General features: G+C 40.9%; 1 protein-coding gene across 1 annotated transcript in view; it reads left to right on the top strand.

Moving 5' to 3' along the window:
• Positions 1–18,746, top strand: part of CERS6 (ceramide synthase 6) — a 114,423-nt gene that overhangs the window by 82,399 nt on the left and 13,278 nt on the right. Inside the window, exons 5-8 of the mRNA XM_054381101.1 lie at positions 437–487; positions 2,233–2,325; positions 12,136–12,264; positions 16,360–16,466. Of these exons, the coding sequence (XP_054237076.1) occupies positions 437–487; positions 2,233–2,325; positions 12,136–12,264; positions 16,360–16,466 (380 nt within the window). The remainder of the gene's footprint in view (positions 1–436; positions 488–2,232; positions 2,326–12,135; positions 12,265–16,359; positions 16,467–18,746) is intronic.

Below are 18,746 nucleotides of genomic sequence, written 5' to 3'. Positions count from 1 at the left end.
TGAAACCTTAGGATATAAGACAATTTTATCTTACAATAGCAAGATCTCTGGGCAGTTGTATATTTAGCCAGGAAATCAAAAGGTTTGATTTTGGTATCTTGAGCTGATGTGGTTGGGATGAAGGATGGATCCTGTTTGAAAGGATGCTCATACGAAGTAGCATATGCAAAGAACATTCTTAGAAATATTTGGGCAACCTAAGGCTAAGATTTCCTTTCCTCTTAAGAAGGTAATGCAGGATCTGACCACCTGAACACAAACTGGTTATGTTCAGCCTGCACTTCTGCAGAAGTAAAGGTTATGGTGCACCAACCAAAAACCTCTGTGAACAGGAAGCTGTCTTTTTTTCCTTCACTTGTATTAGCCATGTACACTTACATTGCCCAAAATGGTGTGTACAGACTGTTTTTGTTTGTTTGTTTGTTTTCTTTCTCAGACACCTTGGCTCTGGAATACCAGACAGTGCTGGAATGGGTATCCATATCAGGTAAAAGTCACAGTGCTGCCTATAACCAAACATGACAGCTCACAGAGCTCTGAGTTTATTACAGTGCTTTGTGTCAATTTGTTAGTGTGAATGGGCTACTCAGCATTTCAGAATATCACTAGATGTTCCCTATCCTGTTGGAGTTCAAGATGGGAAAGATTAATTTAGCTGTCACACTTGTTTTGGAATGAAGCACAGGATCTGAAAACAGATCTTGGAAATCTAACCATGAAAGCAGACATCTGCAGCAGTGGTAGAATGGGCATTTTTTACAGAACTCTGAGGATAGTGGAAGTTTCTAATTTCTTGTAGAAATTGGCCCAGAGTTACTGTAGAGGCAGTCATATGGATCATCTGGGTGACCACTTACCCATAAGCACAGAACAGTCCCATAGAAGTTAAGAACTGAAACCTAATGCTTAAACGAAGTTAAACACACACCACTGATCCTTTCACAGACCATGATATATTTAGAATTCCCCTATATTATCATTGTAACTGGGTTTAGAAAACACTAGTGCTATTGTTAATAAATCAGCTGACAGTCTTAATTGTTTTACTAGAAATTTTCCCCAGTGAGTTCTCTTGAAATAATGAATACAATAGTTGTGGTTCATTCATATTCTTCCCTTTTTTAATTACATCTAATTAAAAACTTACTGGCAGTCTCACTAAATCAGAAAATTATTATACTGGCCCAAGAAATGGCTTTAAAAGATTGATTTTGAGTGTACACATTTTTGTTAAAGCATAGGCATATGTCTATATTTAAATAACTCAGAGCATTCAGTGGGCAGCTGAAGACTGTTTTTCAGCTACAAAGTGGTCTGCAAAAGAGAATGGGAATAAAAGAGGCAACTGGAATGTCTCTTGCTAATAGAAATAGCTCATGCCATGCTTAAGTGCATGGTTGTGCCAGTGCAAACTGCTCAGGAGATGGTTAACCTCTCATGAGATGCCTTCAGGAACTTCTCCTGTGCCAGTGCCCCTCTCTCTCACTGTGGTGAAAGACATGACTAGCAGGGAGGCAAACTGAATGGAAATTAGAGTAGCTCTTAGGACAGACTTACACTGGGTGCTAAATATCTTACACATGCTGCTAATGACCTTATTTGAAGTTACCCCAGACTGATTTTTGGTTATTATTATTTCTGTCACTTTTAAACATCTATGTAATCATGTTAAGCAAGATGCCTGGATACATCTATTTTTGTCTTTCCAAGTGTTAACTTGTTCCCTGAAAATAGTTACCTTTTTTTAAAGTAGGCTTTTATGTCAGAAAGAAACTTGTTTAAAGCTTACAGCCTTTTTGTCACGAGAAGATGAGATTATACGCTAGCATTACTTTTCTCTGATTTGCTCTAGCACTGTTTCTTTTGCTGTGCTTCACACCCACATTACCAATGTACAGACGGATAGTGTAAGTAATCTTTTAAAACAGACTTTGGAGTATTCAGAATTTAGTTTGTTCCAGGTTCCAAACAGACAACACCATACTTTTTTGGCATTACAATATTACAGTACTGTCGAGATTAAAACATAAGAGAAGGGTGTGTTGGGAAGTGTTATTTTTCCAGAGCCATCAAAGTTTGAAAGAAGCAGCCATCTCCTTTTTTTTTTTTCTTACATAGAACACTTATGTATAATTCAGTAATCCCCTTGTGATTCAACATGTTTCCTATAGACTTTAGCTGCTTGTAATGTCAGTTAGACTCTGTTAACCTTTTGTCATCTCCATCTTTCAGCCACTGATGCCTGACCTTCATTACTACTACATAGTTGAATTGTCATTCTACTGGTCCTTAATGTTTTCTCAATTCATTGACATCAAAAGAAAGGTAAGAACACTAAAAGACTGAAACATTGAAAGCCATAAGCACATATCTGTCTTGATTTGAGGAATAGTTCTATTATCTGTGCAGTGAACTGGAAAGTCAGTTCTGTCTAGTCACCACCTCTTGCATGTATTCATCACTGAGAAACTGGTGTTGATGTGCTTGTCTTACCCTGCTCTTTTTTCACTATGATGTGGGTGGTTTTGCACATAGGAAGAAAAGCCTGAGGTAATCACATTTTCAAACATCAGCCAAAAAAAATCTTCTACTCTCATACAGTGACTTGAATGGAATTGAACAGTAGATGCACTGTTTCTTCTAAGAGTTAAACAATGACATGTCAATGATAGAGCAATGCTGCCTCATAAATTTACAGTATCACTTTGGTAAGATCTATGAGAGATTTCAATTTGGTCTGCAGATGGATGATGAAAAAAGAGATACATTTAATAATCAAAATCACAGAATGTTAGGGGTTGGAAGGGACCTGCAGAGATCATCGAGTCGAACACCCCTGCCAAAGCAGTATCACCTAGGGCAAGCTGTACAGGCAGGTTTTGAAAGCTTCCAGAGAAGGACACTCCACAACCTCTCTTGGCAGCCTGTTACAGTGCTCTTGTCACTGTAAAGAAGTATGTCTTTGTTTTGAGGTGGAACCTCCAGTGTTGTAGCTTGTACCCCTTGTTCCTAGTCCTATCATTGGACACCACTGAAAAGAGACTGGCACCTTCATCTTGATACCCACCCCTCAGATATTTATAAATGTTGATAAGATCCCCTCTCAGCCTTCTCTTCTCAAGACTAAACAGCTTCAGTTCTCTCAGTCTTTATTAATAAGAGAGTTGTTCAAGTCCCTCAGTCATCCTCATGGCTCCCCATAGGACTCTCTCCAGCATGTCCCTGTCTCTCTTGAATGGGGGAGCCCAAAACTGGACACAGTATTCGAGATGTGGCCTCACCAGCACAGAGTAGAGGGGGAAGAGAACCTCCTTAGACATGCTGGACACACTTTTCTTGATGTACCCCAGAATGCCATTGGCCCTCTTTGCCATAAGGGCACATTGCTGTCCCATGGGTAACTTGTTGTCCATTAGTACTCCAAAGTCTTTCTCCATGGGGATTCTTTCCAGCAAGACAATCCCTAGTCTGTACTGGTACCAGGTGTTACTCCTCCCCAGATGCAGGACCCTGCACTTACTGTTATTGAACTTCATGAGGTTTGCCTTTGCCCAGCTCTCCCGCCTGTCCAGATTTCATTGGATGGCAGCACAGCCTGACAGGGTGTCAGCCACTCCCCACTGCACCCCAGTTTTGTATTATCAGCAAACTTGCTGAAGGTACACTGAATACCCTCATCCAGGTCATTGATCACAGGATGTAGTCTTTGGAAGGAACCTCTGGAGATCTTCAAGTTCAACCCCCCTGCCAGAGCAAGACCATATCATCTAGCACAGGTTGCACAGGAACACATCCTGATGGGTCTCTGGAGAAGGAGACTCTACAGCCCCTCTGGGGAGCCTGTTCCAGTGCTCCGTGACCCTTACAGTAAAGAAGTTCTTCCTCATGTTGAGGTGGAGCTTCCTGTGCTGTAGTTTATATCCATTGCCCCTTGTCCTATCAGAGGGCATGAGTGAGAAGAGGCCGTCCCTTCCTTCTTGACACCCAGCCCTCATATATTTGTGTACGTTTATTAGATCCCCTCTCAGTCTTCTCTTCTCCAGAATAAAAAGCCCCAGGTCCCTCAGCCTTTCCTTATAAGGCACATGTTCCAGTCCCTTCATCATCCTCGTAGCACTCCATTGGACTCTCTCAAGTACATCCCTGTCCCTCTTGAACTGGGGAGCCCAGAACTGGATGCAGTGTTCCAGGTGGGGCCTCACTAGGGCAGAGTAGAGAGGGAGGAGAACCTCTCTCAATCTGCTGAACACACTTCTTAATGCACCCCAGGATACCACTGGCCTTCTTGGCCACAAGGGCACATTGCTGTCCCATGGATAACTTGTTGTCCACCAGGACTCCCAGGTCCTTCTCCATGGGGCTGCTCTCTAGCAGATCACCACCTAACCTGTACTGGTGCAGTATTTGATGAAGATATTGGACAAAACCTGACTTAGTACTGATCCTTGGGAAACACCATTGACCACAAGCTTCCATCTGGACTCTCTGCCACTCATCGTAACTCTCTGAACTCTGTCATTGAGCCAGTTACCAACCCACCACATAGTCCAATCTAACTCACTTTTCTTGAGTCTGCCTATGAGGATGTTATGGGAGACTGTATCAAAAGCCTTGCTGAAGTCAAGATAGGCAATATCCACTGCTCTCTCTTCATCTCTCCATTTGGCCATACCTTTGTAGAAGGCTATCAGATTAATCAAACAAGATTTCCCCTTAGTGAATCCATGCTGGCTGCTCTTGATAACCGTCTTTTCTTTCATATGGTAAGAGATGGCCTCCAAAACGAGCTGCTCCACCACCTTTCCAGAGATGGAGGTGAGGCTGACAGGTCTGTATTTCCCTGGTTCTTCCTTGCCCTTTTTGAAGACCAGAGTGACACTGAGACTCTTCCAGTCCTCAGGCATCTGCCTTGTTCTCCATGGTCTTTCAAAAGTGATGATACATTTAGTCATGCCTTTATGGTTATAAAATTTCAAGTAGCTGATCATTGCTATTAAGGGACTGTTGATCAAGAAAATAAAACTCTGGCCAGATAAAAACATTTTTCCAGAATCAGTCACAGCCTGTTCCATATTCCTTCATCCAAGTTCTCTCCTCCAAGCAAAGTGCTAGCCTGTAGCAGAACACGCAGCATAACAGTCATTCTATAACAGTCCATTCAGTTATTCTTCCAGAGCTTTTTAATGTTCCAAAATAATTTAAAATATTTGGAAGGATTTTGTAATATTTTGATGTGCCTCCTTCTGCTGTCAATTAAACAATTGTAGTTTATGCTAATGGAAAAATCCCTGCTTACTAGAATTTTAGCAAGAGCATAACTCTGAAAAGAGTAAATGAAGGATCCAGTATGTCCTGAATAAATTTAACTGCAATTTGGAACCACAGTGTGCTACTGAATGTCATGTATCAGAGCTGTGTATCTGGAAAAACATATTTCTGAATTTCCAAATTTTCCCACAAGTAGGTATCTCCAGAAAACATCTACAAATTTGAAATCTGTATTGGAGGGTAAAATTTTAGGATAAATACATGTAAATTCCTTGCTTTCATTGGCTGCAGATGATAAACATACTGTTAGTCATGAGCTTGAAGTAAATAAAACTTCATTGTTTCAAAAAACATGATGCAGAGAACCAGTGCTGAAAGGAGCTGTATGATAGTAGAGATGAATTTAAATCAAGAGTAATATTGACCAGCATACATAAGCTGCAGATGCCAGCAATACTGAAGAGACATTTGACAAAACTGAAGGTCTGCAGCAGTGTTACACAATTGTTCAGGTTATCGCTGCAGACAAGTATTGTGTCTAATCAGTTCCCTTACATTCATTTTTAGTCCTCTGCACTGTGTCATTGGTTGTATTTTATTGTCTTTGTGTACCTCTTGAGGGAGAGGAAGATGTAACAGCATTGCAATTGCAGCAGTACAATTTTGCAGTATAATACATCTTTAAAGAATATTTGATTGATTCCTGATGAGTTGATTTGCTCATGGGAAAAATAACTAAACAGCATCTAGGTTCAGCACTGAAGTACACTTCTGAAAAGGGCCATTGGGAGGACCAGTAATACCATTCTCATTTAATACATCTCATGAGCAAATGGCATAGCTTTTTTCCTCATGACTTGGAGAGTTTGTACCCAATGATGAGCTGAGCATAAAGCTAAAGCTTGATCCTGTTGATAGCACAGGGGCAAGTAAACAGTCTTTTGCAAGTATGTTGCTCAGTTATATATAAATTACTTGTTACCAGAAAGTCTTTGCAGCAGGCTACTGTGAAAATATATTGTGAGATGGAGGTGGGGAAGTGGACTGGTAACAGCCATGGATTTACAGTGCTTGAACCTAGAGCACCAGATCCAAGCAGTGTCTCATGCATCTGCTGTGCCTGAGAACATCCAGTGTCCATCAGAGAACAGGAGCACAATATCTTCAGTGCAGTGATAGCTACACAAAAGCTTTTCATTATAAGCACCCTGCAGGAAACAGTGGAGATAAATAACCTACTAGGTCACTGACCAGTTTGGACTGTGGAGACACTTCTTTTTGTAGTTTAAGTGGAATTGGTATCTAGGAAGATCAGACTGAAGAAATATATTCATGTGCTGGTGTCACACTGTTGTAAAACTGTTCTGTGGCCACGGGTGAGTGCAAGCTGTCAAGGAAACCCATGATTTTGCAAATGTTAGCACCAGAAGCTTACAGTAGTTGAGAAGAAAGTAGTACAAGCTTGACAGAGACACCAGCTGTTGCAGCACCGTAACAGTTATCTTTTAAAGAGCAGTTTTAGTTTAAAAAATGTGGAAACCTCGTAACATACAAAATATGCAATGTGTGAAGCAGTGCCTATATGAGATAAGGCTCTCTGTAACTGGAAGAAGCAGGAAATTTGCCGACTGATATCAGATCAGATGCTATTGTAATACTTCATGACAGCTGATATAGAGAAGATTAACAGTTCTCAGCCTAAGAAACCTATTAGTATTTTCATGTTACTGTGAAAGGCACATTTCTATCTAAGTCTTAGTTATCATTTTAGATACTTGAAATTCAGTGGTGGCTGTGTTGTAGTCTAGAGTGATCAAAAGTACCCCAGCAGCATCGAGCACTGCAGGAATTCAGCCAAATGCTTTTATCTATCTGGGTTTTTCTCAAGGTGAGGTGTGGTAGGTCTTCTGAAAGCATTGGCACTCAGCACTGACCTAACTCCAGCACTAGTCATGATGCTTGTTGTAACTCAAGAGAAATGGACTTGCTGTATTCTATCTCCATTATTTTCTTTCTGATAGCAAATTCATGACTTAAACATTACTTCAGATTGGTTTGCTGACTTTCAAATACCCATTTGTCTTTATTTAGGTGTTATAAATTCCAGCAGATTATTTTTGCCTGGCTGCAGTGGTGTGAGCAAACTTCTTAGGCTGTTGCACAAACTGTTGGCATTAAGGCAGCAAACTGAGTAGATCGGCTATTACAGTTACATAACAGCATGTTGTTACCACAGTATCACAGTATATCAGAGGCTGGAAGGGAACTCAAGAGATCATCGGGTCCAACCTCCCTGCCAAAGCAGGATCACTTAGGGTAGTCCGCAGAGGAATACAACCAGGTGGGTTTTGAAAGTCTCCAGAGAAAGAGACTTGTTTGCATCATAAATATCACTGTGTTGCTGAAATGATGTTCTACCCTTGAAGAGTTTAATTTTCAAAGACTGCAACCTAGAGTGATTGGGGTTTTTATTATCTCTGTCCAGTTTCCCATGCTCATCTTCTGTAAAACCAGAGAGGGAAAAAAAAATCTGATTATGGGATTTTACTACTCACACAAACTCCTGTTGAGTTTTAAAAGCATGAGGCTTATTTACATGTTTTCTGGATATCTGAAGTATTGCTTGATAGTAAACAATTTGATGGGTGTATCAGGTCATAAGTGGTGTTCCCCAGGGATCAGTAATGGGGCAGTTCTCTTTAATATCTTTATCTGTGACCTGGACAAGGGAATTGAGTGCTCCCTCTGGAAGTTTGCAGATGACACTAAGATGGGGAGCAGTGTTAATCTGCTTGAGGGTAGGAAGGCTCTACAGAGGAACCTTAGGCAGGCTGAATCACTGTGCCAAGGCCAGTTACATGAGATGAACAAGGCCAAGTGCCAGGTCCTGCATTTGTGTCACAACTCCATGCAGTCGTACAGGCTCGGGGAAGAGTGGCTGGAAAGCTGCCCAGGAGACAAAGACCTAGGGATATTGATCAACAGCCAGCTGAATATTAGCCAGCAGTGTGCCCAGGTGGCCAAGAAGGCCAACAGCATCCTGACCTGTATCAGAAATAATGTGACCAGCAAGACCAGAGAAGTGATTGTCCTCCTGTACTCAGAACTGGTGAGGCTACACCTTGAATATTGTGTTCAGTTTTGGGCCCCTCACTACAGGAAAGACATTGAGGTGCTGGAGCAGGTCTAGAGAAGGGCAGCAAAGCTGATGAAGGGTCTGAAAAAAAGGTCATATGAGGGGCAGGTGAGGAACCTGGGATTATTTAGTCTGGAGAAGAGGAGGCTAATGTGAAACCTCATTGTTCTCTAAAACTACCTGAAAGGAGGTTGGAGTGAAGTGGGTGTCTGTCTCTTCTCCCTAGTAACAAGTGACAGCACAAGAGAAAATGGCCTCAAATTGCACCAAGGGAGGTTTAGAAATGGATATTAGAAGAAATTTCTTCACTGACAGAGTTCTCAAACACTAGAATAGGCTCCCAAGGGAGGTGGTTGAATCACCAACCCTGGAGGTGTTTTAAAAACCTGTAGATGAGGTGCTAAAGAACATAGTTGAGCACCAGGTTCAGTAGCATAAGATAATGGTTGGACTCAATGATCTTAAGGCTCTTTTTCAATCAAAATGATCCTATGATTCTGTGAGAATGTATAAAATTTCTACTCAGTGTTTTAACAGGTTTGTAGATTGAGGAGACCTTTCTGTGTATTCACACCTTTTCATTCCAAGCATTTGGCAATTTCTAGAGCTTTCTTTTAGCTTTCTTTTTTTTTTTTTTAATGATAGTCCACTTATTCCCAAAATAAAATGATCCATAGCTGATGATTTTCATGAATATTCCATTTTAGTTCTAGAAAATTTATGCTAAAGTTTGCTGAATCTGCATCCTAGGTCTTGTTTCAGTCTCAGTCAAAAAAAGAGCTGATTCCTTTTGTTTCAGACGAAAGGATTTTAGGTTGCTTGTTTTGCTGACCTTTATTAGAATTGTATAGGTCAAGACCTCCAGCTGATGATATTCCATTTCCTTGTTTATCCATGGTGCAGCCTATTTCCATAAAGTAGGGTGAGTAATGAAGATGATGTTTGGCCCTTCGGTGGCACTAATGCTCCATATCCATTTGGCAGTTTAGTCAGTGAGTGTGACAAGTTAAACAAACATGCAGATGCCTGGATTTCAGAAGGCTTGTCTACAAGTTGAAATCCATGAGGTTCCTCTGTTGTCTGCCCTGTGTTCTTCCCACTGATAGTGTCAGGAATAGCTTCTTTCCGCTATTCTTAGCCACATAGTTTCACGACACAGGCACATGACCTCTTCCAGCTTTTATAATTGGGGCCCACAAATCTGCTGGAAATGAATGCATCTTGTGCAAACATACATACAGGTTGAAGTACGTTTTTAAAAAGTAAAGTCCTGTTCCTGTGCACCTGCTCTTTTGCTATGTGTGGCTGAAAGTTCTTGAGTAAGCTGGGAACTCAAGTACCACTTGACATTATGGGGACTTGTACCATTAGCTTCTATGTATTTATTACCCTTATGTATAATTAAAGTCTTAACAAGCAGTATCTTCAAAACAAGAATAACAAAACTACTCTTATTTATATCAATGTTATGTTTTTCCAACAATTTCCACTATGTCAGTCCAGCATCTCTGTTTCACAGCTGGCAGTCAGATAACTTGTCTCTTTTAAGAAACATTATTAGAGGTGCCTGGACAGCATTTCTGTAAGTAAACTCATGCAGAAGTGCAGAAGACTGATGCCCAGGAGCATTAGGGTTTCTTAGGATTTATCCATATTGTCAGGAATGCCTTGAAGAGTTCCCAAGAGTGACTAGAAGTCTTTTATTTGTAGAACAAGAATGTGTTCTATAAGAGCAGAGGAGATTCTCTGCTTGGCTTCCTGCCCCTTTTGGACTGCCTATGCACTCACGTAATTGCAGTTAGAAAGAAAATGAAGAAAAGTGCCATAGCATTTGAAGGTGAAGCAAGCAAAAGATAGGCTGTAGTATAGACATATGGCAATGCTCCTATCTTACTTGTAATCCTAGGGAATAAGGTATATGCTTTGCTCTTCTGATTGTGGTAAGGTGAAACAGTGTGGGTTTGTAGGTACTGAAATTATTAAGATGCAGTAACCCTGCTTTCCTTTAAGAAAATGGATTTAAAGCAATGGCTTGTGTGACTGCTGAATGTATGTAATTGTGATCCATGCTGCTGGGCATCAAATAACCTGGCTGAGAAATGTTGACTGCATACCAAAATAGGATACAGTTCACTATTTTTAGTCTTTTTTTCCTTCCTTCCTGTCCCCCTCAGCTTTGTACTGGAGATACTGGCAATGCCCATTGATGAGTATGTGTAGGAAATATGCCCTTGTAGCACCTGATAGCATTAAACATAAAGTGATAGGCTGGAAATAGGTTCTGTCCCTGTTAGTAAGACTGCTCAAGCTACAGGTTTCTCCACAAACTTCAGGTGTACAGTGAAGCCAAGTGCTGGTAGAGAGAGGCAGTGGCACTGCAGATCCTTGGAAACTGTGGTGCCTGTGATGTGCCTGCTGCATTCCAAAAGAGAGGGATGGTGACACTGATTAGTTACTCTTCCCAGAACTGGAAAGACAAAGGAGTTGGCAGCTGTGGCTGCTGTGTATCTGGAGTTCACCCTGCGTTAGTGGAAGCTCACCAGCTCTTTCTGTAGCACCTTCCTGCCTAACACATACCCTCACTCCCTTTGCAAACCAGTCTCTAAAGATTACAGAGTATCAGTTTTGATTTCTCTGCTGTGAGCCACTTATGAGAAGACTACCACAGCTCAGGAAAATTGGCCTGCAAAAGCTGCCAGAACGCCAAAAATTCTACCTCCCAGGATGCTTGTCAAGCAGGCTGCCTGGAGGAGCTGCTGCTTCTGAGTGCCTGGATCTCTCTACCTTCAAATAACACTGTGTGAGATTCATCAGATCTGCTGAGAGCTGTGGTAGTAACTTTGCAAACAGTGCGTAGACTCACTAGTCAAATGATGTCTGTGATTTTCAGTGGTTTGATAGCATTTTCTCAAAGTTGAGTGGGTAGTTCAGCAAACTCCAGCAAGAATTCTTTAGGTCCTCTTCTCTCAGTAATCAGTCTGGGAGTTTAGGCCAGGGAGAGAAGTTATTCCTTCTGCTTTGCTTGCCCCTCAACATTTATCTGCTTCCAGTAGTTTTCAGTAGTAACAGTTACTTGCTGGCCAGATAACTCAGTTGCTGACCTCCAGCTAACCTGCAACATTTGAAAGACAGCAGATTGGATGTGACTAGAAGGTTTCATTTGAAGACTTTTTTGACCCTGTTAACAGTTTGAAGACACAGCAAATTCATTAAAAACAAATTAAAAATCTGGAACTGGGATTCTCAGCTTTGTGAAGCCCTGTTGTGCTTGACAGGTTACTGTTGATAAGTCCTAGTGCAGTGGAAATGTGTTTCTCCTTCCTTTGTAGCTATTTGAATTCTTGTGAATGGTGTGTTATTTTGCATATCATATGTTGCTTGGTATGTAAAAAATACAGTGTCGTTGGATTTGTATCTTCATATGCCTTTTCAGACTAACCTTAGCCACAAATGTTTACTTCAGTTGATTAAATTAGTGTGAACTCAGAAGTGTAGATAATGCCTGGCTTTCAATAAAATTTGTGCATTTTGGTAACATGCAGCTATAATTTTGTTCAGTCTAAGGGAAATACATAGCAGGGTATTTAATGCATTTATGTAGCAGGGGTTTTATGTAACATAACCATAATGCTGGGTTTAGAAAGCATCCATCCATTTTTGTATAAGGGTACTAAATCTCACTGTTTGCTTCATTATTTTTTGTGTTTTTCCCCTGCTTCTTGCTGCTCTAGGATTTTGGCATCATGTTTACACATCACATTGTAACAGTCACCCTGATAACCTTCTCATATGTAACCAATTTGACACGAGTGGGAACCTTGACCTTATGTCTCCATGATGCGGCTGATGTTGTCCTAGAGGTGAGATAATATGTATATCATCAGTGTCTGTACACAGTAGTCACTATTTAGAGAGCTAGCATGTCAGTAGGTGGGATCTGTTTGCTATGCAGAACAAGTATTTCCTAAGCAAAAAAAGTCCAGTTCAAGACAGTAATGGTAGTTAATACAGTCTGTTTCCTTGCTGAAATAACTTGCAGCACTGCCTCTTTGTGACTTTAGGCTTGCTTATCTCTTGATAAGTTGCTTGTACAGAGCAGAGATGGGTAATGCATTGCATGCCAGGGGGGGTTGCACACAGATTTCAAATATAACATGGCAAAGTCAAAAGCTCAAAGTTGCAAACTCTGGAAAATGGTGTCTGGGATAGAAGCTTCTGGTTGTTGACATGGTGTGTGGGCAAGAATCCTGTAACCAAAAGATTTAAGGTGTCACAGTTTATTTCTGCTGTGCTTTCCTGGGCAGAGGGTGCTGGAAAATTTAGTGTCTGTTTGGGCAGTCGGTTGACCTCTGGTTCCAATGATTTTTCAGGTTCCTGTGCCTTTGGATCCAGATACCAGTATTAAACTGATGGCTTTGGAGAAGGGATGAATGATGTTCTTTTAAGTCAAGATGGCCTGTAACTTCCATAGGGGCAATTTAGAGATGTTTTTATCCTGTACTTGCATCAGTTTTTATACAGCTCTGGGTCATGCTGGAATTGAGCTCTCCATCAGAATCCAACCAAATCTCGTAACTATTTAATCTGAAATTATTTTTTAAGTAGTTGCAGGGATCCTGTTATGCAAGAATATAGTCTCGCTGTGTGAGTCATGCATTGCAGAATCAAAATCCTGCCCTTCTGTTTTGATAGTGCTGTAAATATGGGGTTTTTTTCCAATCTTTTTTTTTTTAACCTGGAAGGCACATGACTGTCTGAGATAGAAAGCAACAGAGAATCTGGATTTCTCCTGTTATAAATAATTTCATCTTCACCAGTGCATTATTCTGCTTTAGCAATGTGTGTAGATCTATTCTGCTAGCTGTGGGTTCACCCAAACTTTCTTCATTCCTCTTTTCTTGCTGCCAGAAGGATGTACTTGAAGGTTTTCATTCCAGATTATACGAGTGACTGTGAAACTGTAAAACCACTGGAGAACAGCTGTAATAGACCAGCTAAAACCTTATCTTGAGCATGATGAGATACATGTTCTTGCTCTATTCCTCTGTTAATTCACTGGCTAAGACAAAGATAAATTGGTGGTATTCTCACATGTTTTGCAGATGTTCAACAAATACAGTTCTCTATGGGGCACGTAGCTTAGTGATCATTCTAGTCAACTTGTTCACTCTGTTCTGACTGGAAATACTAAAGCTATTCTAAACTGTAAGCAAGAGAATTGCAAGCCCAGAGCAGCATTTATTGGGAGGGCCATTACAAATCTCTCAATAGACTTTCTTCTGCTAGGGCAGTGGATCACAGCCCTGGTCCCATATGAGAGCATATGAACCCTTACACACTGCTGACATCACTGGGGGGAAAGTCAGTGCAGAAAAAGAAAATTAATTAAACCGAAAAAGAAGCTGGTAAAATATCTTGTCATGATGGATCACTTCTGCACCTGATCTGTTTTACATATTATGTATTTGTAAAAAGGAGAATCTATTTCCAGAGGCCACTAGCCTCTTTCCACCTACCATTTCGTAATGAACCATGTCCAACGGAAAGCTGGAATGTAACATTTTTGCTATTCTCATTGCAAAAAGTAGCATATATTGGTAGGAATACTAGAGGTGCAATTCTTTTCCATAGGTCTTAAGGCATTTGCAGGAACAGAAGTGTCATAGTGTAGGATTTTCAGGAATACGTAACTGTTCTCTTAGCTCTGAGTGAAAGTAATTTTGGATACTCAAAGCAGCCTAGCCATGGCAGGACAAACCAAACCTAGAGCAATTTGTTTGCCTGGGAAGCCATTACATTACCTTAAACTGAAATCCAGGCTACTGAGAGGCAATTTCAGAATCTCAGTTAAGTTTTTTATGCAGTCTTTGGTATCAGCTTGTGGGTTGGAAATACTGTGACCTAACCTGCTGAAGCACTTAAAATCCCACCTGTTTGGGGACCTTAAGACTTTTCAACTTCAGTTAATGAACACTGTGGCAATTTTGATGACAGTGTGTGGATGTGAATAATTGCCATTTGGGTATGCTTCTGGTGTATGAGCCTCACATAACCAACAGTTCAACCTGAATCCATTCTGCCAGGTTCCAGCTATCTCACAACACACTTTTCTAAAAGAGTAGGGAATGGACACTTCAGACTAAGGCATATAGCTGTGCTATAAAAGAAATGGATTTAAATAGACTGGCAAGTGTATCTGGAAGAGCTGAGTTATTCAACTGTAATCATGGCTTTTAAGCTTTGAAAATTGTGTTGCATTGTCTTACGTGGGCAAATTACTTCCAACAAAAACATACCTTTCCCTCCTTTTGTAATCCTTCCTTAGCAATATAATTTTTAGATTTGTTATTTGAGAACTGATGACCCAACAACTGTACTGGTTTGGATAAATGGCATGATAATACTACAAGCTGCTATAGCGATATCAGCTCCACACACTACAAAACCAGATTTTTTTAGACTGCCACCATGAAAATACATCCAGAATTTCTACCTGAACTTCTAGCCATCTGAAAATCAAGGTGTTAGTTACTCTTCTGCTTTGCGTGTTTACACCAAAGTGTTCTCTTTTCCATAAACCAAACTGTGAGTACAAACTGCTCAGAAACTGACTTGTGTCCACTAGAATATACAGGTGATTCCAAAGGGTTATGTTTTCTTTCCAGCACTGGTGACTTTTTTTGTGTTTTATGATCTTCCAAACTTGTTTCCTATTAATGAGGAATATCTTTTATATTCAGATTTTGAGTGTAAACATTGCAGCAGTTAGGTAACATCCAAAAGTGCTGGTTGGTTTTGGTATTTGGGTTTTCTGAGCACTTTCAGGTTCAGTGTGTTCATAACAAAAAAAAATTTAGACAGAATGCAAGGGTTCCTCTCACTTTTTTAAGTAATTCCAAATACAATTCTGTATGCTTAGTTGCAGTAATTTTGTTCCCTCTTAGCCTTCTGGAAAGTCTGTGCAAATAAGCATCTCAATATGGGTGATAGATGCAGATTCTCTGAGTGGGGCTTTGAAAGGGTTCCCAGTGACTTAACACTGAATCAGGTTCTTTCCATACTTTGTTGTGCAGCAACTGCATACATTTGAGAGAAAGCATAAAGACTGTCCCTGCCTCGAAGCAGACGTTTTAAAATAAGTAACTACTTACACACATGAACACTGGGGGAACAGAATAGATGACTTAAGGCTGGCTTGCTTGTATATGTTGTTTTCTTCAGTGAGAAGGAGGCAAAAAAACTTCTAGGAAGATCAGTGTTTTAATGAGCAGTTTGATTGAAGAGTAATTAGTCACAAGACCGCATGAAGACAAATGAGAGAAGCACGCATAAACAGGCATAGGGCAACAAGTCGGAAAGCTGAAGTGGGAAAAAGAGGGGAAGAGAGCCTTGAAAAAGATGTGAAAGAAAGGGATATAATCTTTGGGTTGGAAACTCTTCCATATAGTCCAGAAAGGAAGAAGAGATGCTGTTGAAGAATTTACTACATGGGGCATAATAGAGAATTTGAGGCAACATTTGTATTTAGCCAAGACTAGAGTGTCAGAGGGCATGGGGCAGGTGGAAGATGGGCGGATACTGAAAATACAAGTGGAGCATACTGGAAAGATTAGAGACAGGTAGGTAAAGAGGATGGGGACAAGAACAGCATAAAACACAATGAGATTCAATAAAAGGTTTGTAATAGTTTTGTGAATCTGAAATTGTAGAATTTCGAAAAGGAAATTGTATGAGGAAGGAAGAAATGAGAGATGCACTCTAGTTTTTTGATGTCTGGGTTTCTTCTGAAAAGACATTTTTGAGCTGCTTGGTGTAGAGGTGTCATTGTGACGTGGGCCAATGAAAATGCTAGTAATTTTCATTAAGATTTGATTTCTTTGTTTTACAGCATATACACAATGCATGAGAACTCAGCTGTCCTCAGAGAAGTAAATAGACATTTCTTTCTTTTACAGGCTGCCAAAATGGCAAACTATTGCAAGTGTCAAAAACTGAGTGACCTTCTGTTCCTTACATTTGCCATTGTCTTCATTGTCAGTAGGCTTGGCTTATATCCCTTATGGTGAGTAAGCATACTGTTTTCCTCAAATGCTAAGCATCAAACAAGCATCAGTCGTAACTGAACTTACGTTGCTCCATTTCCCAAAGCTCCAGAGAGAGTTTCACATGTAACTAGATGCTGAAATAAGCTATTTGCTGGAGTGCCATTGTGTTTACTGTGTGCTAGACAAGAAATATAAGGGGCTTCTGCTATTGTTAAAGTAGAAGTGGGTTGGAGACCACATAGCTTCAGGTTAGCAGTTGTTCACCTGTTCTGGCAAGAAGTTTGAGGAGAAATAAAATATTAGTCACCAAAGACACCAACCAGAGGCTAAGCCTGAAGCTACATCTTCTCATTCTCATTTTCAGTACACACTTCATGAGCATATTCAGCTTAAAGAAAACCACAATGAGATAAGGAAAGTCTGCTGCTGATTTTTTTGCTAAGGATGTTATTGCAATGCGGATTGCAGTTCTGCAGGGTACTCCTTTTTCACCTCTCCTTTGACTTGGGCAGGTACCTATGTGTAGAAGGTGTTACACAGTCTATATAAGTTACTATCATCTCACCTTTTCCCAGGCAAAGGCAACTGCTTGTGTATGCACATTCTCTTCTAGGTGCACACACATGCATGCACACAACAGAAATCTCTGTATTCCTATGAGACCAAGAGGGGTCTGTCATTGCATCAGAAGATAAAAGTGGCATTTATGGTTTGGGGAAGCACCAAGAATGCTAGAAATATTACCCTTTGCAGTTTTATTTAGAGAGATTATCTCCAGGGTCATTTAAGCATGCAGAGTATTTACAAATGTCAATATCAACCTCTCTGCCACTATTTCCTTTCAAATCCTGTATAATTATATCTCTTTGGGGTTTTTTGTTAATGCAAACAGGATAAGACCGAGGTGTCTTTAGGGAGTAGTGTCATCAGCTCTGCTTATCAGTACATTGGAGAAGTTTCACTTAGCATCCTTTCCATCTTTACTGTGGTAGTCAAACTTTGGAAAATCCACACTTTAAACCTGAAGTGTTTAAAATAACTGTGTTTGTAACTCGAAGTGAAGGTCAGAAACTGGAGGTTCACACTGTCTCAGGTGATTTGTGTGAAATGTTGCAGCCAAGTGTCAGACTGTGCAGGAAGCCCTTGCTAGGACTAGGCAAATTATAAATTAAAGATCAACATGGTTAGTGGCAACCAGACATCACAGAGCTGAAGTCTCAGTGTCCCTAATATATAGCTCATGCTATCTGACTGGCCAAGTTCTGGAAGAGATTGCCAACACAGTGAGAAGTTATAGAGAAAGTGTCAAAACCTGAGTCCAGCTTTACAGTCATGGCATTTTGTGCTGATGTTCTGGATTTACCCATCCATTTCTGTGTGTCTTAGCTGACAGCTGCACTTCCGTTCCACTGTAGACTGAACTTTGAATCCTTCTCTAAGTGTAGCAGTGGTCCAATGGACTGAATGCAGGGTAAAAATTGAAGCTCCACCTGGGGAAGGATGATGAGCTGGTTGAGAGTGTATGGGTTAAAATTAAAGGCAAGACAGGGGAAGGAGATGTTACTGTAGGGGTCTGCTACAGGCCACCTGAGCAGCAGAGCACCTCTCCTATGAGGACAGACTGAAATTGTGGCCTTTCAATATCTGAAGGGGGCCTGCAAGAAAGCTGGGGAGGGACTTTTTAGGATATCAGGTAGTGATAGGACTAAGGGGAATGGAATAAAGCTGGAAGTGGGGAGATTCAGGCTGGACGTGAGGAAGAAGTTCTTCCCCATGAGAGTGGTGAGAGCCTGGAATGGGTTGTCCATGGAGGTGGTTGGGGCCCCATCCCTGGAGGTGTTTAAGGCCAGGCTGGATGAAGCTCTGGCCAGTCTGATCTAGTGTGAGGTGTCCCTGCCCATGGCAGGGGGGTTGGAACTAGATGATCCTTGTGGTCCCTTCTAACCCTGACTGATTCTGTGATTCTATGAAATAGATCTGGGGAGGAGTGGAAGGGTAGAGGGCTGCACAGTAGCTTGTGTTGTTTATGTTGGCTCCTTTGGTATTGAATATTGGGTTAATGAGGGCAGCAGGTTACAGTCATGTCTGAGGTTTGGTGCTAGGGTGGAAGAGTTCAGCATGGACTCTTGGTGGCAGTGAAGACAGAGGGATTGTGTATTATTCAAATGCAGCAGCCGACAGTGCGCTGTGTGCTCCTTTGTCACAGCTGAAATGGTTACACTGGCCATCCCTCTGCCTTTCCCTTAATCAACAAAAGAATAAATTCATTTCTTTGAATATGCAAATGATTCAGTGTG

This window comes from Indicator indicator, chromosome 5 (assembly GCF_027791375.1).
Source record: "Indicator indicator isolate 239-I01 chromosome 5, UM_Iind_1.1, whole genome shotgun sequence".
NCBI classification, from domain to species: domain Eukaryota; kingdom Metazoa; phylum Chordata; class Aves; order Piciformes; family Indicatoridae; genus Indicator; species Indicator indicator.
The sequence above is the reverse complement of the archived record's forward strand: the minus strand, read 5'-3'. Positions and strand labels throughout refer to the sequence as shown.